A 26,811-nucleotide genomic window follows, 5' to 3' on the forward strand; every position below is an offset into this window, starting at 1 on the left:
TCAAGAAAATGTTCAAGTTTACTATATCAGAGTTCATCAATAACCTTGAGTTCTGTAATATTAGTCACCACTGATTATTTCTCAGTCCTTGACTTTTCTTTTTTTAATGAATTCATAAATTTAAATCAGTTTTATTACTCTATTATATTTGTTACGGCAAACTAATTAAATAAACAAGTGGTTTACTACAACCAAGCCCCTTTAACAAATGTCAAATGCACTTTAGTGAAAAATGAGTTGTTAACTTCTGCATTAGGTGTTCTACATCGTCTTGACTTTCTATGGGCCTGTGCCAGGAGCAATAAAGATTGAGCGATCAGTGGACAGTGGACACACCTATGAGCCATGGCAGTATTTTGCTGAGGATTGTGTAACCTCATTTAATTTACAAAACAATGGTCCATTGACTCAACCTGACTCTGTGAACTGTGTCCAATACATAAAGTAAGTTGTTGTTTCTCATTAACAATAGCATTATTGATTCAGGAAAAAATGAAGCAAGTTTCAGGCCTTTATTGATAGATTGCAGTTAAACTGGACTTGGAACTTGTTTGGAAAATTGTGGGAAAATGCTTGGTTCAAATTGTTACCTGGTAGTAATGATTGTTTTATTTCAGACCCTTGCAGTCCAGCCGAGAAGTGTTGACCTTTCAGACAGAATATCCACCACCTCCTGGCTCCAACATTCCAGTGCGGCCATTTGGTTCCGGGTGCAGTAATCTTTACTGCTCAGACAGACTGTTGCAGTTCTTAAAAGCTACTCATGTCAAGTTTAATTTTTACAATCACACTTTGGTACAGAATCCTCTGCACCGATACTATGGCTTGGAAAGAATTCTTGTTACTGGCAGGTTAGCAAATTCATGAAGAGTTATTTGTGGGCAATCTTTTTATTACATCAGAGTACAATTGTAAAACAGTTGAAGCCTTCATAGGAAATCATTCTTTGTCAGAAAAAGCACTGTGTGGAATTTTAGTCAGCTGCCTGGTAACAGATCCTAAAAATTTGCCACCATCTGTTTGAGACTTGAAAATAGATTGATTATTCACAAAGCCAAAAATGGGCAGAGTTGATGGTGTCAAAGATTGAAAACTAAACCTATAAGTAGTTTAAACTTGGTTTGGCATGTAGTCTTGTGCAGTGTTGAGGTAATTTGAATTAATATGTGCAGACACCAACTTTGATGTCCTGACCAGATATCATATTTTGTAGGTGTGAGTGTTTTGGTCATGCATCATCCTTCAGCTACATTGAAGGGAATGATACTCATATTGGACGATGTATTTGTGACTGTCATCCATCAACTAACACAGAGGGAGAAACTGTAAGAATTTTTTGATGAACTAAGATGTGTTTTTCCTGCCTTTTAGTTGTGCAATTCAATTTTGTTTGAAAAACCTGTTAGTACTTTAACCCTTTCACTACCAAATAATTCTCCCTGATTTCTGCCACGCAATGCTTATAATTAGAGTTTCAATAATTTTGTGTTGAATCTGATGTTAATACTATAATTTATGCTTTTCTTTATTCTCATCTCTTATCTGCCCGATATTCTATTGAAATTGTAAGTAGAGTGTCTTGTTCACTGCTCGAAGTGAAACAGTTGAGGCTGAACAAACACCACCCATTGAAAGTCTGTCATCTTTCAACTGCTGTTTTGCTAGATGATCATATCAAGTGACAAAGCTCTGTTTTACTTACCATGACTTGACATGGAAGACGATTCTTTATAATCCTAGACAATAATAATAACAAAATTTTGAAAAATTCTATGATGAGTGATGTTATTTCAGGTATGATTTTTGTTTTCTAATATGTGTTGCCTTTTATCTATTTCAGTGCAATCGTTGCAAGCCATTATACAATGACAAACCATTCAGAAGAGGTGATCATGATGACTCATACCCCTGTGTCAAGTGCGAGTGCAATGATCATGCCAACAGTTGTGTTTACAATCAAACTCTGGACACCAGCCCTGACTCGCGTACCCAGGGGGCAGGGGGTGTGTGTATAGACTGTCAACACAACACTACTGGCCGTTTTTGTGGTGTGTGCAGGGAGAGATTCTACAGGGAGTCTGGGAAGAGTCTAAAGTCGCCAGACGTGTGTTCACCCTGTGGGTGTGAGGGGCCTGGGGTAGAGCCTGGAGAGTTGGATTGTGTAAAGGTTAGTAATGATCAGTTTTTGTGTTGCTTAGGAGATGGAGTGTGTAGTGCTTCATGAGCAGGAACTATGTTATAAATGGGAAATGCTGGTTATGGCTATAAATTGCAGTAAACATCAATTTCGAAGTATTTCAGCTTTACATGAGTTGGTTTAAACAATATGATAGTTTACACAATATGCTTATTTAAAAAAAACCTATTTATAGCATACATGTAGGGTGAGATGTTTTTCAAGTATTGTGCAAGAGTCAGTTATCTAATTACAAGTCTGGTATACACATTGATCTAAATTGTAAAAGGGATTCATAGCAAATTCACAGAGTTAGGAAATCAGTTGCACTTGTCTCTGTTTAATGGTGCAAACCTCTGCTGAAGACTGTGGGCAATTAACTATGGAGTTTGTGGAGTTTATCCTGCAAAGCCATGTAGTTATGTCTTTGTTTCATTATTAATAGAAAATATAAAAATAGGCACTTTGCAGTCATAGCTATCACATAAAACAAGAAACACCTTAATGGTGAGCAGATTGCATGTTGCAGTGAATACATCCAAAGGAAACAATTTTTGAATCAAGATGTGTTGTTTTTTATGTTTGAGTCTGCAAATCTTGTTATTAGCTGAGCATTGCATGCACCATGTGATTGGTGACTGCAAAGGGCCTATTCAGGTCTCTGACTGTTTTGAGAATTTATTTTTGATTAATGTTGTTTTTGATGGATAGGATGATTCTAATTCAAGTGTAGTTGCTGGTCAGTGTGTATGTAAAGACAACACCCAAGGCCGTCAGTGTGATGAGTGTAAAGATGGATTCTATGATCTCAAAGCCAGCCATGCAACTGGATGCATCTCATGTGACTGTGTTCTCGATGGCACCATAAGCCGGAATATTTCATGTCACCGAACATCAGGACAGTGTTACTGCAAAGATAGGGTGACAGGGAGAACATGTAACACATGTAAGGCAGGGTTCTGGGGTCTGTCCGGGCATGAACCTTTAGGCTGTAAGACGTGTGACTGTGATCCATTTGGAACAACAGCTGGGAATGAAAACACTTGTAACTCAGTTACAGGGCAGTGCTCTTGCAAAGCTGGAGTGATTGGGCGCAAATGCGATCAGTGTAAAGATGGTTTCCACAGCCTTACACCAAATGGTTGTTCATCATGCAACTGCTCTATTGCTGGTACGCCATCATCGCTTTTGGATCAGTGCGACAAAACTACTGGTGAATGTACCTGTAAGCTCAATGTGGAAGGCAAAAACTGTGACCAGTGCAAACAGGGATTCTACAATCTGTCACAGAGCAATCCACAGGGGTGTACACAGTGTGTTTGTGACACTAAAGGAACTGTGGGAGGGTCAGGTCAATGTGAACAGCAATCTGGAAACTGTACATGTAAGCCATTGGTGATTGGTCAGACATGCAACCAATGTAAGCTGGGAACGTTTGGTCTTAACCAATCAGATCCTAACGGATGTCAACCATGTAATTGTTATCCCAAGGGAACCATCAATGGTGACAAAAAGAATCCAGGTCAGTCAAAGTACAATGTAAGATATAGTATTATTGTCACAAGTCAGAGCAACATGAGCTTACATGTATGTCCTCACTGCAATTCAAAATTTTCATTTTGTGGGATACCAGTTTCATTGAAATAGATACCTTGTTGTATCCATTTACCTTCTGTTGCTCATTTTTTTGCTGTTTGCTTTGTTGTGCCAAATAAAAATAGTTTTGTCATTGAGAACTTTGGCGTCAATTCATGTAATGGATAGAGGATCAGATGATTTAGGAAAATGTTGTAGCGGGTGACACCTTCTAAGGAAGTTTTTCTTAACCCTTTACATCCTAACATCAGTTTGTACACTCTCCATACTGTTCTTTATACATTTCTTGAGGTGCTGACAAGGAGAATTTGTCAAACAATCAAGAGTTTCTTTTGTTAGTGATCATTCCCTTCATTCTCGTGAACTAACTGTTTAATACAGGTGTGATATTGTTGGGAGAATCTAGATGTTAGTCACTCTTAGGGGTTGAAGTGTTAATTGATTTATCGTACGTTGAACGGAAAAACCTTCAAAGTTATTGATGACAGTTCTCCTCTTGACAAAGTGTTATTCCTCTAGATATTGACCAATATTTACCAACCAATTCCTGTTAGCCCGAGTTGCTTCTCGGGGGAAACTTGTGTGTAATAATCAACTTCGATTTATACTTGTTCATTTACGTTCGCTCTTCCTCTCCAGATGAACTCCAATGTTCGAGCAATAATGGACAGTGCTTCTGTTTGTCCAGTGTGTCTGGGCTGCGCTGTGACTCCTGTGCAGCGGAATACTTCTGGAATCCAGCAGGACAGGGCTGTGTCCAGTGTCAGTGTAACCCAACCGGGTCTGTTGGGAAAAACTGCAATGATACTGGCCAGTGTACCTGTAAGGCAAACATTGGTGGACTGCGGTGTGATAGATGTGTAGATGGTTTTTACGGCTTCACAACAACAGGGAGGTGAGCAAAATATTTATCTCTGACAACTGAACACAATGTAATTCAGCCCATTTACCCTTTCACTTAGTTGCTAACTCAATGATATTCTGTTCGTTACACCCTCAGCTGTATTCCTTGTAACTGTAATGTGGCTGGCAGTCTTACCAATCAATGTGATGAAACTGGACAGTGTACATGCAAAGTTAATGTCGAAGGGAAACAGTGTGACAAGTGTAAAAACGGAACCATAAATCTTCAACAGAACAACAAGTATGGCTGCAGCGGAGGTAACGGAAATTTATGGCCATAATAAGAATGATTTTAATAGTGTGTCGATAATCCGAGATTATTCTGATTTCAATTTGTATTTTACCTCATACTATGGTGTGTTCTCCTTTAATTTCAGCCCCATCTGAGCAGCCTGCGCCGTTTGTAACAGTTCTCTCGTCCCGTGCAATAATGTTAACATGGTCTCCACCAGACAATCCTAACGGCATCATCCTGCGCTATGAGCTGTACAGAAATGATACCCTGGCTTACACTGGACTGAACCAAACATTCAATGACACTGGTCTCACTCCTGACACTTTCTACTATTATTACATCATTACCTTCACCGAATCCGGTCAGACAAGAAGTTTAGACGACGGAAACGTGTACCGCACTTTCCAAGACGCGCCAGGAGGCATGTCCGCGCCTGTTATCACAAGTATTCTGCCCAGGAATGCAACTGCTTCATGGCAGCGTCCCAGTATGCCAAATGGTCGTATCACCGAATATCGTCTGGTATCTACCAATAGCCGAAGTTCAGTTGAAGTTGTAAACTGTCGAGGTGTTATTTTCATGTGTAAGTTGGGGAATCTTAAACCCTACACTGTCTACAATTTCTCAGTGGTGGCTTGTACCAATGGTGGATGCGCTCGTAGTAACGTTACAACCATCCTGACGCTGCCAACACTTCCAGATTTCCAGCCCGCACCAAATGTGACGTCACTTCCGGGAGGCACTGCAGTGAGGGTGGCATGGGACGAGCCGTCCCAGCCGAACGGAAGAATACTTCGTTATGAGCTTTACATGCGAGCAGACGGAGACACAAGCGACGGAGTCTTAAAGTTCAACAGCAATCCTGCGCATGACCCAACTACCATCAACTTTAGAGAGACGAACGTGACAGGACTTGTTCCATTCAAGGTTTATGAGTTCAGGGTGCGAACATTCACTGCGCAAGTCAAGGGAGACCGAGATAGTAATTGGACAAAGCATAAGACTGGCGAAGGAAGTAAGTTATTGGAATTGGTAAACAACAGATATGGAGTGTTATGAAAGAACTGAAGCACAACGGGCTTTGATTGGTAAAACAACTGTGACCTACGAGACCAGTAGACTCATATGAAACACCCATAAGTACTCCTTTTCATCTTGGGTGGAATTCTAATAAACCTTCTCAGCCAGTTCACCGATAATATTTCTTCCTCAAGAGCACAATTGAACAATGAGAACTGGCTAACTGCACAGTCCAACCTAGACCTCTCTTTCCCAACTTCAGAGCGGTCAACCTCAGGCCACTGCGTGCACAACTTTTTTCTGTTAGGAACAACTGACCTTCTTTTCGCTTTCTAGCATGCTGTCTCACTTAAGACGCTGTGAAAATACACAAAGAATTATTTACATGCTTAGATATTTTTTCAATTATAGATAAACGTTTAAAAATTGGCATGTTTTCAATTAATGTAGCTCCAAGAGGGGAAGGTATCATAAATGTAAGAGTTTCCATGGCCCCTGAGTGTGTTGGAGGGAACAGAGATATTTAAACACGCTACGACGATGAAAATATTGACGTTGTTTTGCTTTTCAATTTGGATTTAGCTCCACTCGGCGAAAATGTCATGAACACTGGTGCTAATGCCTTTAACAGTAGTGCTGTAATAGTTTCCTGGAGTCCTCCTCAGACCCCCCAAGGTGTCATCACTCGCTACGTCATTTACAAGTACCAGCCTCCCTCTAACTCAACGGACGTGATGGCTGTGGAGGTGCCTGGATCTGAGCGACAGGGCATGGTCGTCGGGCTGCAGCCGTACACTCAGTATAAATTTACAGTAACAGCTTGTAACAGTTTTGCATGCTCGGGGCATAGTCCGCAAGCTCTTGCGCGGACATTAGCAGCAGGTATGTAGTCTACATTTTGAGTGCCAATTACCGTATTGTGACGCAGTTAAAATTTGGTAAGGAAACTTTTAGTGTAAGCCAAAACTGAACTTAGCCAGGATAAACTTAAGTGGTTAGAACAATTTAGCCTTGATGTACTGTAAACCCCTTCGAAAGTAAAGGAGAATTAATACAGCTTCAGCCCTCAGTGTACTGGGTAAAGTAAAACTAAATGTAAGGTCAGAAACAGACTTCTGTAATCTCAGAAACTTTTGAGGTTGAGCTTGACGTTGGAAAGAAATTTACTTTTTCAAACTCGTTGATTACTTTACTCTTTCTCCAACTCGAAAATTAAGGGATGATCTTGTTACTAACAGTTTTATAACTGACTTACTGTCTAACAGCTCCCGAAGAACAGGGACCTCCCTCGGTCCTCTCAGTTGATTCATCAACCGTGTACCTCAGATGGCCTCAACCCCAGATTCCTAACGGTCCTCTACCGCCAAGTTACAACCTGAGCCGAGCTTACTCAGCCTTGTACTTCCCACCCCCTGTGGTGTCAGAAGGCGTGCATTTTCCGGGTCTTGGATTCTACAAGTTTCCTTCGGACTTCGTTCAAGCCGGTGCGAGAAATGACATCCAGTTCTGGTTTCGCACCAAGTATTCGTCTGGTTTGCTTCTCTTTCTGGCCTCTGATGGCTCACAAACTGACATGTTAGCAATTCAACTAAAGGATGGAAAGCCATGGTTGATATTTGATAGTCAGGATGGTCCTGCAGCCTTCACAATTAACCAGCCAGTCCGCTTCGACGATGGTGAGTGGCATCTATTGAAGGTGTCACGTGTCAGCCGCCGGGGGACACTTACGGTGGATGGTTACCAAGCCAGTCAGAATAGTCCAGGCGCCGCCACCGTGATATCGGCAAACACTGGGGTTTACATTGGGGGTCTCCCTTCCTCCTTTACAATTCTTCGAGCTGACACAGGAAACTCCAAAATTGAAAAGATCAGTTTTATCGGCTGTATACGTGGTGTCACTTCAGAACAGGCTGCTTCTGTTTCAAAGCAGCTTGATTGGACTTCTGCCTTAGAAGCGGTCAGTGTCGAGCCTCAGAGAAATGGATGTCCAGAGAGAGACAACAAAAGAGCCTTGTTCCTCAGAGGCGGTGGCTATGTCGCTGTGGACTCAAATATAGCGGACATTTTTACAAATAACATATTTAGCTTTACTTTGAAGTTCCGCACTCAGCTTTCATCAGGGTTGCTTCTATTTGCGCACGGATCAACAACCATTTTTTCTATTCAATTTTCTGACAATCGAGTTGAAACAAAGTACGTTACGACTAGTGTGCGAGACAATGTGACAGTTCAGCTGCCTTCCGGTGAAATTTGTGATGGACAATGGCACAACATGACTTGTACTAATTTCAACAACAAGTTAACTGTCGTCCTCGATGGTAAAACTGAAGTTGGAACTGGAATAACTAATCTAAAGATTCAATCCAGCATATTCATCGGAGGGGTACCGTGGGGTTCTTCGACCGAGACAATCGCCCGACAGGCTGGAGTGACTGTAGAGTCGTCTTTTGGTGGTTGTATAATTTTTCAATCTGCGGCGAAAGAGATCGATTACGTAAAGGCAGTAACGGACATGCATAATGCGGACCTTGATGGCTGCCACCCAGCGTCCACAGTAGCAACCAGCGGTCAAATAGGAACATGTTTGCCCTTTAATAGTTCTGTGGTGTATTCTGGGAAGACAGAGATATTTAATGACTCAACCGCGAACGTTTTCACCGGTATGTTGATAAAATGAGTGAAGAATTAATTTTCTTTTTTCGTTTAGGCCAGTTGCTGATCAATATTGTTGTCATGATCCCAACAGGAAAATGGAGATGGAAGAAAATTAAACCCCCCTCCACTATTACACTTCAAAAGTGTTGTGTACTTTATTTTAATTAATTTTGCATCTTTTTCCCCGTTGAAGGAGAGAAAAAACACTAAGGGGAAAAGAAACTGTTATTCGTGAAAAAAATAGGCATGTAATCTATCTTTTCCTAACAGATTACCTGTACCGTGTGGAAAGTTACCATGATGGAACTTCAGGTTCCGCTAAAAGCGCATGGATGTCGACACGTAGTGGTCAGGGAGGTAAGCGGATGAATGGTTATTCGAAATTTTCAAGGTTAATGGAAGTACTTGTAATCTAAGGCACTTTATTCGAAAAACTTTGAGGTTACTTGTGCTTGATGTAAGAAGGTGTACTGTCTCGAGTAAGCATCCTATCCGTCAAGCTTGAGGTAATATTCCTCTTATTTAATTGCTCAGCGCAGCAGAAAGTGGGTTATAGTCTTATAGTACATCATATCAAGAAATACGAGAAAGGATCAAACAAACAAGAAACAAGAGTCTTTGATTTGTGAGGTTTGACTGTGAATTGGTTTAAATTGTTAAAATAGTCAAAGTAGGTCAAATGGTTTTACTTTATAAATGGTCAAACCAGCTTAAATGACAAATTGCGTAACTTGCTGAAATGGTTCAACAGGAGAAAATGCGTAAATAACTTAATCAGTTCAACTGCACAAACTTTACTAACTGTCTCAATTTCTTCAACTGCTTAAATAGTCAAACAAGCGGACACAAATAAACTGCACAATTTGGGAAGTCTATTTTATTTGGTCGAAGTAGTTCACATGGTCAAAAGGAGCCAATGAGAATCTATCTAAAACAAAGGAAAACTGCTTGAAGTGCGGGAAAACGCCATTTACCAAATAGCGAGTGATTTTAGTTTGGCATCGGATTTCTTACGACACCCAATTGACTTAATTCTTCCCTTGTTTCTACAAAAGCCCCAAGTGGTCTCCAGGCTCCTATTCAGTTAGTGCCTCTACCCGGTGGCGAAACAGTGATAGTAACCTGGTCACTACCGGAGCGGCCCAATGGAGTGATAACAGAGTATAGGATACTATCCTACCGTGTGAACCCTCCTGGGACGCCGACAGTTGAGACAGTCATCACAGATACTAGTGTACTTAACGCTACCATCTCTGGTCTTCAACCCTATACCACTTATGACATCAGAATTCAGGCCTCTACGGTCGGGGGAAGTTCAGTGGGGCCTGCTAAAAACGTCACGACTGAAGAATCAGGTATTTTTTTTGTTTTTCTGTTTTTTGTTAAACCATGTCCAGTAACCCGCAAAAAATTATTGTTTGCAGTTTTTGGCGAACATTTTCTTTCACTTAACCAAAACTTTAAAAACTGTCCATTCCTTCTAGTTCCAGAGTATGTCCCAGGCCCTACCGCTGTCCGACGTCCCAAAGAACTTGTAGTGCATTGGACCGAGCCCGGACGTCCAAATGGAGTCATTACCCAATATAATCTGACCCTGGATGGACAATTGGTGTTCAGCGGAACAGACAACAACTTCACAATACGGAACTTACAGGTCTATACAGAATACCTCCTACAGCTAACAGCCTGCACAAGAATCGGCTGCGCTCAAGGACCGGAAGTCCGTTTAAGAACCGGGGAACTACCCCCCGAGGGAATCTATACCCCAGTGGTTTTTGTGCGTGGTACAACGGAGGTTGAAGTAAACTGGCGGTCTCCTAATATCACAAATGGGGTAATTGTACGTTATGAAATACTGTTCGCAACCAGTGACGTTTTAGACGCATACGTTTCGAAATTTAACGCCACCCCTGATGTGTTCAGCACAGTTATTACAAATCTTACGGCAGGGACATTGTATTACATTCGAGTGCGCCCCTTCAGTGGAGGTGGCGGGACATTTAGTGGTGCGGCTCAGGTAACGACACACGAGGATGTCCCTGATGGTATCCCAGCACCTCTTGTAATTGCTCTCAGTCCATATGCTCTATTTGTGATTATGTTGCCACCGGAAAAACCGAACGGTGTCATCTTAAACTATGAACTGTACCAAGATGGAGTTTCAGAGCCTGTGTTGAATGAATTACAGCTTACGAATTATACAGCGGATCGATTAAAACCATACAGCCTTCATACTTTCCGCGTTCGAGCTTGCACTGCAAAAGGGTGCGCTTATGGAAAAAAAGCTGAGGCTTATACGAAAGAAATCGCACCGAATGGAACTCTTACTCTTACTGCTCGTGTGCGCAATGCGACAGCGGTTGACGCTAACTGGACACGCGTGGCTTTACCGAACGGAAAATTGTTTTATAACTTAATGGTGTATGGAAAATTTGTCATCTTCGACTCGGGTGACTTGAGAACTGAGGATCGTATTGAAACTGCTATTTCTGTTGAGGAAGCTGAAAAACTGTTCACATACAATGGCCTTCTACCATTCAGTGATTACAGACTCTGGGTGAATGCGTCGAATTCTGTTGGGTTTATTCTTAGTAACAACGTCACCGTGTCCACCCCTGAAGGAGGTAAGTGACCATTTTGTCACGTCTAGTATCAGAGGGAAGATAAACTTTGAAAGATCACTCTCTGGGTTTTAAGTCTTGAAGAAGATGCAAATATGTTTCAACAAAATGAAAAGACTGATGCATTGAATAATTATTGATTCAAACAGTAACTTAGACATAGAGGAGAGGATATCATTTTGTTCGATGTGTTGACTTTGGCATGGCCTTGACTTAATACTGAAGCAATGATACTTAACAGAAATATTTATGATGTATTTTACAGATGCTTTTGAAATCAGTAATAGACATGTTAACCCTTCAACTCCCAGATCAAATTTGTAATTCTCCTCACTCCAAACCATACAAATCTTATAATGTTAGTTCAGAGAATTTAGTATTGGATCAACTAATTTATATTATATTTTTCTTTACTCTTATCACTTATCTGGTTGATATTGTGTTGATATTGTAAGGAGAAATTCTGTCTTGGTCACTCATGGGAATTAAATGGCTAATAGGAATGATTACTTTTTTATGTACTTTTATTCTAGTTCCCGGCGGTCTGAAAGCCCCCAATGTCACTGTGTTGAATTCGACTGCCGTCCATGTCACGTGGGAACAACCTGCATTGCCTAATGGGATTGTTCTTGGCTATGGACTTCATCAGAAAACTGACGGCTCTGAAACACTTCGGTTCAGTGGAATGGGTTTTAATTTTACTGTCACTGGCTTGGACCCGTTTACGGACTACCAATTCCGTGTAAATGCCAGCACTGTAGCGGGGTCTGGGTTCAGTGAGTGGACTCTGGTCAAGACCTCTGAGGATGGTAAGTCTTATCTCTTTCGACCCACGTTTGACCAGCTCTCTTTGGGTCGTTTGTAAAGACAGTGAAAATGAAAGGATTCCCACGGTCATTCACAAGTAAAGAGGTCGTTTGAAATACTTGAAAAATGGTGATGGGACAGTGTGATGGCATTGCTTGTTCGAGTTTGCTCTTGATTTTTTATACTATCATAAGGGAAATTCAGCGCTCAGTGTTGCAGCTTCCAAACCCTTTTTTCCATGAGAGTTTTGTGTCGTATGTCGCCGGTTACTTATGAATAGTGCATTATGCACAGTGCATTTGGTGACTGTGTCCGTTCTTATTCTATCAGTCCCAAGTTCCCCGGATGCACCAGATTTTAGAAATGTGACTTCCGCATCTGTGACACTGGTCTGGGACGAGCCAGCTGAACCCAATGGAGTGCTCCTTTATTACGTCATTTATCAGAATGGCACTGAGATCAAGAGAGTCACGGGAAATGTCACCAAATATGTAGCTGTTGGTCTCCAGCCCTTCACTGTCTACGTGTTCAAGCTGAGTGTGTGTACAGCGGTAGGCTGCAGTAACAGCTCGGACTCAGTCCCCATGAGAACTCTGGAGTCAGGTGAGTGCGTGGCTAAATCTTCCATTTGTTATTTGTTTTCGTTTTTTTTTTTTCGCAAGAATATGTTTTCCATTCAACAAGTTGCGTTGACGAAGCTGCCTTACTAGAAATCGCTTCACGCCTAAGGTTGCTAAATTCGTTTCCTACGATGTTAAAAATGTATGTACCAACTGGAATTTAAAAAATTATCAAAATTGAAGTAGCGATCAACCAACCACATCTCTTAAACTGAAATAGAAAAGACTGGGTGACCCCTTTGTTCCTGCGCTCCAGATTTTGCTTTCACGGTAGTAATTCAAATGCACTGTAACGAGCTATTATAAGACTTACACTAAGATTTGCTTCCTTCTCGTATTGTAATTTTTTAATAGGTCCACAAGGTTTGTCAGCTCCAAGGCTGTCATCTCTATCAGGGAGAACTGTGGTTATTGAATGGAACCCACCCTCCGTGCCTAATGGCGTCACTCTCAAATATGTGATTCAGCGGCGAGTCGTGGGTGGTGGAAATCTAAGCGATGTCGATGAAGTGAATGCCTCTCTTCCACTGCGTTACGAGGATAATACAACACAGCCAGTGACCAATTATCAGTACCGCGTGATAGCGTATAACAGTGGTCCGGGAGAACCCAGTCCATATGGTAACATTACTACAGGCGAGGGAGGTATGGAAGCTAATGAAATCAAACACAAATGCTTGCTTCATTTTCTATTTGAAAGCTGCAGTCGAAGACTACTTGGTTGTTGTGTATTATACAAGTCTGTGGTAATAAGACTCTTAAAAAATCTCTCTCCATAAATCAAGTCCCGCCAAACTTAAAGAACCGATTCATGCAGATGTGAATTATAAGCGAAAAACAAATCTTCGGGAATGCACTCATTTAAGATTCAGTCTTTCGCCTATTTTCAATGCCAGAGGGATCATGAATTATTTTACTCTCTATCATATTTGGCATTCACACCACTAACATAGCATTTGTACCTTTGTTCCAGACCCTGAAGGCATCGTAGCACCTACTGTTGTAGCACTCAGTCCATACGCCATTCACGTGACTTGGAAAAAACCCAGCGTTCCCAATGGCGTAGTGATGCAATACGTCATCAGAGTCGTGGACCAACAGCAGTCACGCAACACCACAGTGAATGCTAATGAACCGTTTGCGCTAAACGTGACCTCACTCGATCCTTACATCATGTACAACGTCTTCGTTAGCGCATGCACAGTTGCTGCATGTGGTAGCAGCCCGCCGTCCCAAGTGCGCACGCTTCCTGCCAAACCTGAAATGCAGCCAGCGCCAACTGCAAAGACAGATTCACAGACCTCTTTGAACGTGACATGGGAGCCTCCCCTCAGGCCAAGCGGGGTGATTCAGTCTTATGTGCTGTACAGGAGAACTGTTGAAGACCTTGTGGAAAATAACATTTCAGCACCAACAGATTATGTACAGGTGTATCGGGGGCTGGCTTTGATCCGAGAGTATCGTGATACTGGACTTGGGATCTTCTCTTTGCAACAGTACAAGGTAAATATGAAAACACCAAATCTTATCGCTACACTAGGACCTTATCAATATGCCAAGAAGTCAATTTCTCGATCTACTCATACACATGTCTTCTAATGCTTTTTCCAGGTCACTGTGAATACTCGTCAAGGCAGCACTACAAGCAACTCCTCCCTACCCTACAGAACCGGCCCTGCCCCTCCCCTAGCGGGGGTATTCGTCAATGGAACTGCCCTAAATCACACCTCAGTTCTGGTCACGTGGTACCCACCTGTTATTAAGCAGTTACGTGGCTCTGCTGTGTCGTATACTTTGGACGTTGAAGAAAGATCTGTCGTGAGTCGCGTGGGCACTTACCCCGGAACACAGACTCGTGTTACAGTTAATAATCTGAAGGCCAACACTGTGTACACATTTTATGTAAGAGCCTTTTTTTTATTCTTTCTTTCTATCTAAACATCGCTTCCAAGTTGTCCTCGGTAAACTACAGTTACTCGAAAATTATAAATATCCTCGGATCCAAATTTGATCCTGAATATCGTTTACTATCACTATTTGTTTCAATTAGTAAAAATCTTTTCTCTCTTTCTCATCAGGTTGAACTAAACAATGGAGCAGGAACCTTCAAGAGTGCTGGCTTTGGAATCAGAACCTTGGATGGAAGTAAGATAAACCTTTCTGAGCTTTTATTAAAAATAAAATAGTTCTTGCTCCGCAAGAGTGCAGGGGTTTCCTAAAAACAAAGTGAGATAACATTTGAAACATCCGTTTTCTTCAATGATTCGTTGTTTTTGTTGCCGCTTTTTTACTGATTGGTCCTGGTTAGCATCAATTTATCCTTCTCCGAACGATCTCACGAAGCTAATCAGAGTCAGACTGTTTCATTTAGCAAACATCAATCGAAGATTGAATACCTCACCAAACGCAACTCTCGACTTTCCTCACGGTATCCTGTGGCAATTTGTCTGTTGTTTATTTTAGTGCCTGAAGATTTCGATCCGCCTGCACTATACGTGGTCAGCAGCACTACAATTCGCGTGAGTTGGAATGAGACAGGAAACCCGAATGGAGTTGTAATATTGTACAAAATATATGTGTAAGTAAATCACATACTAACTCTACTCTTGTTAATAGTACAAAAATGAATCTTTGTTTTAAAGGAAGCTACGCTCCCTCTGGGATAGTTGTTAACCCTTAAACTCCCATGAGTGACCAAGACAGAATTTCTCCCTACAATATCAATACAATAAATATCAATACAATAAATATCAATACAAAATCAACCAGATAAGTGATGAGAATAAAGAAAAATATCAATTTGGGGATAATTACTTGATCCAATACTAAATTCTCTGAACTAATATTATAATAATTGTATGGTTGACAGTAAGGAGAATTGCAAATATGACCTGGAAGTTGAAGGGTTAAACGTTGACTGATATACCTTTTTTTGGTTTTTTGCACAGAAACAACACGTTATGGGCTAACACTACTGGCGATCAACTACAAGTAATCGTGTCTGGACTGCAGCCGTTTACCTTCTATAGCATCAAGGTTTGCTGTTCACCTCTTTATTTACTATAATTGTGTGACCTAAACAGTCGTCATTAACAGCTAAAGGAGCCACTTGGAAATATTTTGCCCGAAATTTCTAGTTAGTAATTTACAAACGTTGTCAATCGTCGATCCTCGACCATTTATTCCTTCAATTTTTGGTGATAGTGTTCCTTACCAAACCAGTATTTTGTGGTTTCCTCCACTTTGAAACTAATTTTATAAGTCGCCAGAAAAGGCTTGACTTGTCGTGACGTTGCGCCTAGAGAGGCCTGGTAACCAGATAAACTGACTATTACTGTCTTGAAATAAAAAGTGTAGTTGAGCTTTGATAATTCTCGTATTCACCAAAATCAAACAAGTTATATGCAGGCAGGGTGCATATTATTGGGGGTGAAGATTAAAGGCTTGTGTGCGTTTTTTTCCTCTCCAATGAGAGAAAAGAACTTTGTATTTGTTACTCATCGTTTGCGACGATTGGGTATTTGCTAAGTTCCTCAGGTTCGTTTTAGATGTTAGATCATGATTCGAGCTGAGCGATTCTCTTTTTATTTTTATTAAGGTGGCAGTGTGCACTACACACGGTTGTACTCTCAGTGATGCAAGACAGGCGCGGACAAATGCTGCAGGTAAAACTTGTGTTTTTTCGTTGCTTGTTTGTTTTTGCTGTTTTTTTTTTTTGCAAGTCAGCGAAGTGTTTAATGATGGGTTTTCTTAACTGATTTATCTGTTATTATCTCAATTAGCACCGACAGGTTTTGCTGCTCCGCGACTCACTGCAGGATCAACTTTTATTGTTGTCCAATGGGGTAAGTTGGAATTTCTTGTGTTTGTATAAAAGTTTGAAATAGTAGAGAAACTACAAGTGAGGCGTTTGAGAAAGGTTTATGAATATCTCTTCGTAATGTCTTTTTTCACTTTTTTAGAGCCACCATCTCGTCCAAACGGAATCATGTCTGGTTATCAGATTTTTAGAAGAATGGTGTACTCATGTCCAACGAGGTATGAATTACATTTTTTTAATCAAAGCCTTTACGTGTGTCGTGTAAGAGTAGTTTATGCTCCAGTTATCTAGTTTCAATTAATTTAGAATTCTGAACCTCATATCGACCCCGAAATGACTTTTTTTTTCCAGTCCCCCGCCAAACTCTAAATGCACTTTCATTGAGTGTCTCTTGTCAGAGCAGTTATGTGGAGTCACGTGTTACAATCCAGCCAATCAGGTAGGTCTCTTAAAAGTGAAACCGTGTCAAAAAGTTTCACATTTTTCAAAAGGCATTTGATTCTCTTCCAAGCTCTCTTGCTGACGGATGAAAGAGGCCTTGAGCTGTCTTCATCATACAATACTTCGTCGACGAAACGCTCAAGAAACATTGACTAAAATACAATTTCTACTCCAGCGAGTTGAATTGTGTGAATGCAGCTTAAGAACGTTATTTCATTCAAAATGAACCATAGCTCCGTGTCAAAAGGCTACCCTGACCCTGCATTCCAACCAACTTCTTGTTCCGAAAATTATTTCCAGTATTTGCTATTTTATACAAAAATGCGAGGTGATGTGGTAAACAGTCATGTACTAATTGTACGTTCAAAAACCTTTCTAGGTGTGTTGCAGTGGTGTTCTTCACCCACGTGACCCATCCAAGACTTGTTGTGGCGCGAATTATCTGCGTAAGAACCAGGCCTCTGATGTTTGTTGCGGTAACACTTTCCATATTCAACAAGCCGACTATCAATGTTGCTATGGCAACTACATCAGTGTTGCTTCGGGACGAGTCTGCTGTCCTAAATCTCAGGGAGGTAGTGTGGTGGGTCTTGGTAATGCCTGTTGTGGAGACACCCCGTATAACAAGAATGACCCCACTAAGGTTTGCGTGTGTGGAGCGCTGTACGACCCCATTCCCCCACGAAAGTGTTGTGGCGGCAAAGTTGTGGCGTCTGCTCAGGTTTGCTGCGGCGATGAAAAGAACGGAGCCGCCTACGATCTGGAAGCTAGCAAGACTTGCTGTGGAGCTCAATACATTTCTGAAGACACGAGCCTTTGTTGTCAAGGATCAGCGGGAGATGTCGTGGTAAGTGCGCAGTCATATTTTACTTGGTTTAAACACTGATCCGGGCTTGGGGTATTTGCATTCAGGGACCACCTACCCAACAGGTTGTTAGCCTCTGCCTGAATCCAAGATCAAAGTTGATTAGAGTTAAGGAACCCAATGATATTTATCTTAACTTGGAAATACTTTTTGTTCTTTTTAGGTTTATAACTACACCAGCGCACGCGATAAATCTACATCCAATCACAAATGCTGTGGTAAAAAACGAATTTCTAGGTTTCTCACATGTTGCAACGAACGTGGCTATAACTCTACTTACCAGACTTGCGCAGACATTTCCAGCAATGGAACGTTAGGCTGTGGAATGGGAACCATTTGTAATAAGACTGATGCACTCGCAGCAATGTGTGATCGATGTGATTTTGATAATTCAACGATGAACTGCGGATTTGTAGCTGGCCACTACGCTCCAACTCCTTCGACTGTTGTACCAAGAATCTGTGCCACGGATTACGAAGAAATACTTAAAAATCAGTACAATGCTGATATCCGTGAATATAACGACACTGGGCTCTCTCCTCATACAGAATATGAATACTACCTTGTCGCAATCAATAATGGATTTAATGTGTCAAGTCCAGAAGCCAAGAACCGAACGCTGATGGGTCGCCCTGAAGGTCTTTTACCGCCAGTTGCAGTTCCAATTTCCTCGACTGAAATCCGCGTTACTTGGAGTAAGCCAGCAAAACCCAACGGAGAAATCCAAGAGTATAGGCTGACTCGGGTCAGCGGTCAAATTAAGCTGCGTCAAGTGGTATATACCGGTCTTAATTTAACTTATACAGACCGTGGATTGGAGCCGTTTACTGGATATGGTTACGTTATCGAGGCATGCACGACGCACTGCTCATCAGCGGAAATGACGTCACTGATCTACACCGACCAAGCTGCCCCGGCGGAAGTGAACGCAGCCATTTTACTTCCGTTAAACTTCAGCGCTATAAATGTTTCTTGGATTGAACCTTCCAAACCTAACGGACAGATTATTCGTTACAATGTGAGCCGTGTAGTAAACAGCACGTACAAGATCCATTTGAACCCGAATGACAAAGGTTTGTCCGTAAGGAGCCTGGTAATTGGGGGTCTTAAACCCTATACTAACTATACCTTTGAAGTGATAGCTTGTACGCGCGTGGGTTGCACACCAGGTCCGCTGGCCTCCACGCTAACACTGCAGGCGCCGCCTGAAGGTGTCCACCCACCCAATCTCACAGTCATCGGGGCCAGGGAAATCGAAGCCACATGGATTGGACCAGACGTTTTAAATGGTGTGATTGTTTCATACTCACTCTACCGCGGAGATCTTGTTGTGTACAACGGGACGAATGCATGTTACAAAAATCAACACGGTAAAGACATTTGTATCTTCCAAGACCGAGGCAACGGTCTCCAACCAGTGACGACTTACAATTACTCAGTCGCTGCTTCGACTGGCGGGGGTACCACTAGGAGTGCTGTGTCTACTGCCACTACCCCAGAGAGTTCTCCAGAGGCCATTCCCAAGCCTCGTTTGACTGTGAAAAGCGCTTATAGTATTTTAGCGGAATGGAATGCTCCAGGTCAGCCAAACGGTAACATTACAAGTTATTCTGCAGTCGTTAATGGCACAGAATATGTTGTCGCTCTCAACATGAGCAAGTTGATTACAGGATTGAATCCTTTTACTATATATTCTGTTCGCGTGAAGGCCTGTACCGCTAAAGGCTGCGGACTCGGGGAAAGAGAGCATGCAAGAACTGGCGAGGCTCCTCCCATCGGACAGGGGGCACCTACCCTGGTAGCACGAGAATGGAATGTTGTACAAGTCTCTTGGTCGCCGCCCTCCTTTCCAAATGGAATCGTCGTCCAATATGTAGTTTACCGTAAGACAGGTAACAGTGCCCCGCTTCCAGTTTGTTTCACGCTCCAGCGGTCATGTCTGAATAGTGGTTTGTTAGGTTACACGGATTATTCCTATAGAATAAGAGTTGTAAACAGCGCAGGCTTTGAAGAAGGCCCTTGGACCGACGTGCGCACTCCTCAGGGGCCTCCTCAAGGCATACGACCACCTTCTCTTACAGTACTCAACTCCACTGTAGTGTATCTTTCATGGACTGTACCCTCTCAGCCCAACGGTATAGTCACACACTATGAAGTGCGCTATCACAAAGGACTACAAACTCCCGACAACAGTAACGTCACAGTAGCAGCTCGGTTGCCTAGCAACGTACTGAACGCCACGGTGAGCGGGCTAGACCCTTATACGGACTATCAGTTCCTGATCGCTGCCATGAACAGCCGGCGTGAGGGGGTGAGCGCCTGGGCGACAGCAAAAACCAAACAAGCACCACCAGCAGACCTTCCTCTCCTTCGTGCTGACAAGACGAAAGATGGAAAGAGCATGCGCATGTTGTGGGATGAGCCCGGGTCTCCTAACGGGGTCATTACTCACTACAAACTGTACAAAGACAGTGTCTTGATTTATCTCGGCAGCATCCGAGAATACACGGTCTCAAGACTTGTTCCTTACACTGCGTACGAGTTTCAGCTAGAGGCCTGTAATGTTGCAGGGTGCACGCGGGGTCCCACGCAAATCATTTCCTCCGCAGAGGTGGACCCACAAGGCCTGTCCCGACCTACAACAGGGTTTATCAATGCCACAGCTGTGGAGCTGAACTGGAGATCGCCAGCAATTCCAAACGGAATCATCATCCGTTATGAGATTTACATGACGGTCACGCCGCTTCAGAAGCGACGAAGGCGCGCTGTAACACCTCCCTCCGGTCAACTGGTGTATTCCACCAATGATACAAACAAGACAGATTTCAAGCACACAGAGACGGGATTGAAGCCTTACACAAAGTACGGGTTTAGTGTACGCGCGGTCAACGGTGGAGGTTTTACGGAAAGCGACCCACTGATCGTAACCACATCTCAAGCTGCTCCTTCGTCCGTCGATGCACCACTAGTCTTGTTGATGACCGCGTATTCCTTGAATGTGACGTGGAAAAAACCACTAGAACCCAACGGCGTTGTTCAGTTTTATTTTGTGTTCAGGAACAATTCTATTAAATATAAAGGAAACGAACTGAGTTTTGTAGATCAAGGTCTAGAGCCATACACCGTATACAGTTACACCGTGGAGGTGTGTACTAGCTGCAATGTTGACTGCTGTACGCAGAGCTCTCCATCAAGCCGCCGAACAACTCAGGCTGCACCGTCGGGTGTGTATCCCCCGGCCTTAGAAGCGGAAAGTGCTTTGGCTGTAAAGATATCTTGGGTGACGCCTGACAAGCCCAATGGAATCATTACCCAGTACCAAGTGTATGAAGTTGGTGACAGTTCTCCGATTTATACCGGACAGGACATGACGCTCACTGTAAGCGGGAAGGCACCTTTCTCTAAATATTCCTTTTACATTAGTGCTTGTACGAGCGAGGGTTGTACACAGAGTGCACCAGCTGAAGTGCGCACCAAAGAAGCTCCTCCGAGAGATCTCCTCGCCCCTGTTGCCACAGTCGGTGGTTCTTCGTTTGTGCGAGTAGAATGGAATGCACCGCTAAAACCATATGGTGTAATACTCCACTATCTCCTTACACGTAATGGCTCCCAAGTATACAACGGTACTGATCTGAAATTTAACGACCTTACTGTGGCCCCACACACCGTGTATATGTATGTTGTGACGGCAGTGAATTCCGCAGGCCGCGTGTCAAGTCCTCCTGGATTCAGCGCTGCTACTAATCCTGGTGCTCCAGACAATGTGAGCATCCCGACTTTATATGTTCTCAGTGCAACATCCATTAAAGTCCTGTGGACAGCCCCGGGGGTTCCAAACGGTGTCATCTTCAAATATGAAGTATTGTACAACTTCATGGGAGCGCAAGGCGTTGCACAGGTGAATGACGCTGGTATTGCCAAGGAGATTACCCTAAAAGACCTGTTGCCATATACGTTGTATGAAGTCAGAATCCGCGCTTGTACACTTAAAGGCTGCAGCATAGGAGAGGCGAACTATGCCCGTACATTTGAGGCTCCGCCAGAGGGTCAGAATCCCCCAGATTTCCCAACATCTAATATTGGTGCTAGGAGAGTACTTGTCACCTGGAATGAGCCTTTAAAACCCAACGGATTTATGCTGTCGTACAGACTTTACAGGCGTGGAGTATCGTTGTATGGTAACCAGGCGACAGTGTATGGTCCGGCAGAGTCTGTAGTAAACGTAACTAATGGATCTGCTCTAGCTTACAGTGATACAAACGTGAAGCCGTACTTCAAGTATAATTACCGAGTTATCTCTGCAAACAGCGCTGGTGAAACGGTTAGTCAGTGGTCGTTGGTTCAAACCTTGAGTGCAGCACCAGAGCAGCTTAAAGCGCCTCATGTGAACAAGACTTACCCTAACAGTTTGGAAGTGTTCATCTTCCCACCTGGTGAACCTAATGGAGAGATAAGAAATTACATCCTCGAAGTTTCTGGACGAAATGTATCTCAAGATCTAACCACTACTCGTGAGGTGGCGGGCCTTGAGCCATTTACGGACTATGTTCTACGTGTGTACGTCTGCACGGATGGAGGGTGCGCCGCGGGACCCACTGCAACCTGGAAGACCTCTGTTGGAGTGCCGTCAGAGTTTGCCGCCCCACGCCCGGTTGAAATAACCAATAACTTCGTCACACTTATATGGGACGAACCAGGAAAACCCAATGGAGTCATCCAAAGGTGGGCAAAAACTCTATTTACTCTGTCCTGCATTTCCATCATCCACCGAGTTTATTCATGTTAGTGAAAACTGGAGGCAACGCTAATGAAGCTTTACTTTGATTCTAGAAAATTTTCATTTTTTTTTTTTAGATATGAGGTTCTGTTTCATGAAACTTGCGCTGTCGGTTGTCCTACTGCAATGCCCGAGAGTGGACTGAACACGAGTTTGTCTCGGCGTTATACCGTTCGAAGCCTGTCACCCTATACTATGTATAACTTCAGGATACGAGTTCACAACTCACGGCATTCGAGTTTATCGGATGAACAAAGAGTGCGAACACTAGCTGCAGGTACGTTAATATCAGTATGATAATGTCAAAATGTTTGCGTCACTGTATGTAGGCAATGACCACGAGATAAACTTTTATTTGAGATCGTTAGTTGTTCAGTCACCTTTGATTTAGGGAGAAGTGGCGCCATGATGGTTGCTGCACTGTACTTCAAATCGCTCCTAAGCTCGAGCTCAGTCCAATCTCTGTTTAAAAAAATGAAATTTATTTAATTTAATTGTGTTCGGATCATTACATCGTGTTTCAAACAGTGCCTCTCTCTACCAAGGTGTACTACTACAATTTGCATGAAAGTATTTTTACCTTGTGCCTCATTGGTTCGTATTGTTAATTTAACGGAAATCGGTTATGATGCGTTTTTCGAAGAAATTCGTAATGATACTCTTTGACGTCCGAAGGTTTATATGTTTATGGTTTCAACCTGATATATTTTGTATTTTTGTAACAGTAAATCCATGAAACTAAAATTTAAATCAATGTTGGAGCAATTTCCGAAGTAATAACTTTGTTAGGCAAAAATTCATTTTCGTCTACCTCCTTAGCAAATGTTTTGCTTTAATTGGTTCCAGGTCCACAGACGACAGAACTGAGGCCTCGAGTAAATGTGTCCGTGTTCCGAGTGGCCGTGGACTGGAGCGATTGCTTTATTTTGAACGGACCGCTGGACTCCTATGAGCTGTTAGAAAATGGATTGCTTGTCTATGAAGGACAGCAAAACAAAATGGACTTGGGAACTAGGAATAAAGGAGGTTAGAGGCGAAATCAACCAATCACATCCTGGTTGTTAAATGATCTCGTTTCTCCTAGAGTATTTACGCCACATTATTTTGAGTTGAATTTTTTCGCCACTCGCTGAAATAACTTCAAGTTAAAGAGACTTCAAAATCGTAAAGTCGTACGGTAGAAAATAATTTAAGAGGCAATGATAAATTTAGAAGGGACTCGAGATTATTCACTCTACAATATTCTCTATTCGTGATCTTATCACTTGGAATTTTCTCGAAACGAGATGAGTAACTTCTTTTCTTGGGATTTGTTTTTTAACGACATTTTAACCGGTTTATCTTTGTTACAGAGTACACCTACGAAGTACATGCCACAACTTTAGTGCAAGGAAGCAAAATGACTGTAAAATCACTTCCCAGTGTTACTGTTGAGGTGCAATGTAAGTTGTCCGCCCAAACTTATTTATTGCCTGGTACAGAAAAACCGATCGCCGTTCTTTTTTACGTGAGGTTAAAGGCTGATAGTAACCTGCATCTAATTTACCTTTCAAAAGTACCATTCAGCCAATTAAATACAAGTCACAAAAACTGAAGGATATGATCAGCAAGTGAGAAAGGTCTTCATCGTCAAACAAATTCTCCTCATCTGTTTCATATGAAACGTCAGAAGAACAGTGTGCAAAATTCGTTAATTGATAGCAAGGTTGAAATGATTAACCCTCTGGCTCCTAAGAGTGACTAACAATATTACACAGTCTGAGTCACACGTTAAGGTCACGAGAATAAGGAAATGATCACCTACTAAAGAAGCTTCTGATTGTTTAACCAATTCTCTTCATCAGCACCTTAGGAAATGTGTAGAGAAAAGTGTGGAGAATATACATACTGATGTTAGGGTGTAAAGGGTTCACACGCTATCTCTATCTGTTCTCAGCTGAAGTTATTGCAGCAACATCAGCACCCCGCACTGCTTCGGATGAGTGGCAAAAGAGTGTTTGGTTTATTGCTGTCATGGCACTGGTCGCCATCATTATCCTGTTTGCGTTGATATTCTGTTGTATGCGGAAATCCACTGGGAGTAGAACAGTATTTGTGCGGGAAAGGGAACCTTTACCTCCGCGCACCAAACTGCGTTCCAGGCCTCCATCCATGTCCAGTCTTTACACGTCCAGCGACAGAAAGAGTGGAAGCATGACTGTAAGTGGTTGATGATTACATCATGGGAAAGGGGGAGGGGGGGGGGGGAGCATGATTAACGTATTACCGTTCATCAAATATTTTCTCCGGCTCGCGATGATAATAATGCTTCTTGGTAACTTGGGAATATGCGCTGATTTTCCTAAAGCGACATTCCCGATTTTTTCCAGACTTACTTTCGATGCTATTAAAGTTTACGGTTAGAGTTTTATTGAAGATGATCCAGCGTTTTGTCATTTTTAAGAAGGAGGATATCGTTCTACTTAAGAACGCTTGGGAGTGGACACCAGTTTAGTTTGGCAGGCAGCTGTTCGAAAACATTGTCTCGCGGGCTGCAAAATATTTGAAGGTGAATGAACTGAACGAAATGCCCTCCATTTAGGATACAGATATGCTCTATTATTTGTCCATAAATGTGATCTGTTCCTCGAAGTTTATCGTTTTCCTCGAGGTTCGCTCTTAGAAAACTGTTCGCTCTTCGGAATAGAAAATGTCCACTGGCAAATATCCACGCATATTTTTGAGCCAATTGTTTGTTTTTTGTTATCGTCGTAAAATTTAACTGAGCCCGCATCTTTGCTACTTTTCGACACGTGGCGCCTTCCAAGGGGTCAGTAGAACTGGTGACTAGCGATCAATTAGGTAAAGGGAGTAATTAATTATTGGTTGGTTTGTTACATCTCGTTCATTTCATATAACTTTGTTTATGTCACAGACTACAAGAAGTCCACGCATAATCCTTGATTAACAAAGGCTTTCGATGTAACTTATTTTGTTTCAGGAGATGCATTTAATGAACCCGTACCACAGTAGTACCACAGCTTTGTTTGACAGCACAGAGAGGCTGAACAAGACTCCCGAACAATTTGACTTTTACAATGGCAGCATGCACAAAGTTCCTCCAGATATGAGTCAAGACTGGGACCATTATGTCAAGAGTTATAGCAACAGGGATTCTGGACTGGTAAGGACTCGTGGCTGATCTTTCTCGCTATTATAGTCCTTGAGAGTGTTTTCCGGTTTAACATCTTCGGCAAATCTCTGGAGTCTTTAGAACATCTTCGGCAGTGTTCGGAACTCCGAGTAATTTCTACTGACTTACCGACCAACCTACGTAGCCAGCTATCGACTTAACAACTAACTCACCTTCTTCACAAACTGCCTAGCCATCTGCAGCATTAGACTCGGTTTAGTCTGTGTTACGTCGCTAAACTACTTGTGTTTCTATTCTTGCAGTACGATGACGAAAAACTGGACTTCTCGGACAGTGAACCAAGCACACCATATCAAAGCTTTAAGAGGGAGCAGTACTTTACGGATACACACTTATAAGAACAAATAGTCTTTCAAAGTAGCCAAGATTTGACTTTTATATCAGATTAATATTATTAATGAACAATGCTTGTAGTTTAGGTAGTGTATTTTCAAATTTTGATTCCAGTTACGAGTGTGAAACGACTGAATGTATTCCTGAGAAATTTTTGTACAGGGTCTGAAACCAAGGTACATAGCTTTCATAAATAGTGTGGGACCAACTTCCTATTTCCTGAGTTATGTCAATGCCACTTTCGTTGCTCTCATTGATCTGTTTTGTGATATACTTTTTCTCTGGAAAGAGCGTCAGGAAAAACGTTGCCTAACACTTGTGTTTGTATATAAAGCTTTGATGAGTGTGGAAATTTGGCAGGGACTTGTTACCTCGTAGTCACTAAATCCCACTACAAGTGTGTGATGATCTCGAAGTCGAGATTTAGAAGAATATTTCAGGATATAGCACTTAGTAAAATCTCAGAAATAGATATTATGTCCTGAGGACACTTTTTGTATCTAATTGGACGCCACCATTACGTATTTCATTGTTTACGTTAAACTTCTGCAACCTTTTTTTTTTTTTTATTAAGACCCGTTCGTGGAAATTACAACGCATGTATGCGATTCTCTTACCCCAGTTTCTTTGAGAATATAATTATATTGGCTTCGTTCAAAATTCTGGGCTTGTATATGTGTATACTACAGTTGAACTGTATATAAGCTTGAACGCTGAGCTGAAATTAAAATATGTTTTTAACAATACAA

General features: G+C 42.2%; 1 protein-coding gene across 1 annotated transcript in view; it reads left to right on the top strand.

Annotated features, from left to right (window-relative positions):
* LOC113686885 (usherin) overlaps positions 1 to 26,811 on the top strand; it is a 30,445-nt gene extending 3,634 nt beyond the window's left edge. The window contains exons 5-37 of the mRNA XM_027204566.2: positions 257 to 444; positions 618 to 851; positions 1,214 to 1,325; positions 1,841 to 2,167; positions 2,888 to 3,698; positions 4,412 to 4,667; positions 4,773 to 4,933; positions 5,053 to 5,925; positions 6,513 to 6,812; positions 7,196 to 8,590; positions 8,856 to 8,942; positions 9,641 to 9,940; positions 10,070 to 11,209; positions 11,740 to 12,015; positions 12,344 to 12,616; positions 12,988 to 13,278; positions 13,607 to 14,136; positions 14,245 to 14,535; positions 14,712 to 14,778; positions 15,097 to 15,211; positions 15,582 to 15,669; positions 16,232 to 16,298; positions 16,416 to 16,478; positions 16,596 to 16,671; positions 16,805 to 16,892; positions 17,274 to 17,741; positions 17,923 to 22,481; positions 22,614 to 22,813; positions 23,383 to 23,562; positions 23,889 to 23,978; positions 24,473 to 24,735; positions 25,517 to 25,699; positions 25,972 to 26,811. Coding sequence (XP_027060367.2) covers positions 257 to 444; positions 618 to 851; positions 1,214 to 1,325; positions 1,841 to 2,167; positions 2,888 to 3,698; positions 4,412 to 4,667; positions 4,773 to 4,933; positions 5,053 to 5,925; positions 6,513 to 6,812; positions 7,196 to 8,590; positions 8,856 to 8,942; positions 9,641 to 9,940; positions 10,070 to 11,209; positions 11,740 to 12,015; positions 12,344 to 12,616; positions 12,988 to 13,278; positions 13,607 to 14,136; positions 14,245 to 14,535; positions 14,712 to 14,778; positions 15,097 to 15,211; positions 15,582 to 15,669; positions 16,232 to 16,298; positions 16,416 to 16,478; positions 16,596 to 16,671; positions 16,805 to 16,892; positions 17,274 to 17,741; positions 17,923 to 22,481; positions 22,614 to 22,813; positions 23,383 to 23,562; positions 23,889 to 23,978; positions 24,473 to 24,735; positions 25,517 to 25,699; positions 25,972 to 26,067 — 14,448 coding nt within the window. The 3' untranslated portion in view covers positions 26,068 to 26,811. The remainder of the gene's footprint in view (positions 1 to 256; positions 445 to 617; positions 852 to 1,213; positions 1,326 to 1,840; positions 2,168 to 2,887; positions 3,699 to 4,411; positions 4,668 to 4,772; positions 4,934 to 5,052; positions 5,926 to 6,512; positions 6,813 to 7,195; positions 8,591 to 8,855; positions 8,943 to 9,640; positions 9,941 to 10,069; positions 11,210 to 11,739; positions 12,016 to 12,343; positions 12,617 to 12,987; positions 13,279 to 13,606; positions 14,137 to 14,244; positions 14,536 to 14,711; positions 14,779 to 15,096; positions 15,212 to 15,581; positions 15,670 to 16,231; positions 16,299 to 16,415; positions 16,479 to 16,595; positions 16,672 to 16,804; positions 16,893 to 17,273; positions 17,742 to 17,922; positions 22,482 to 22,613; positions 22,814 to 23,382; positions 23,563 to 23,888; positions 23,979 to 24,472; positions 24,736 to 25,516; positions 25,700 to 25,971) is intronic.

This window comes from Pocillopora damicornis, chromosome 7 (assembly GCF_964200805.1).
Source record: "Pocillopora damicornis chromosome 7, jaPocDami1.2, whole genome shotgun sequence".
Taxonomy (NCBI): Eukaryota; Metazoa; Cnidaria; class Anthozoa; order Scleractinia; family Pocilloporidae; genus Pocillopora; species Pocillopora damicornis.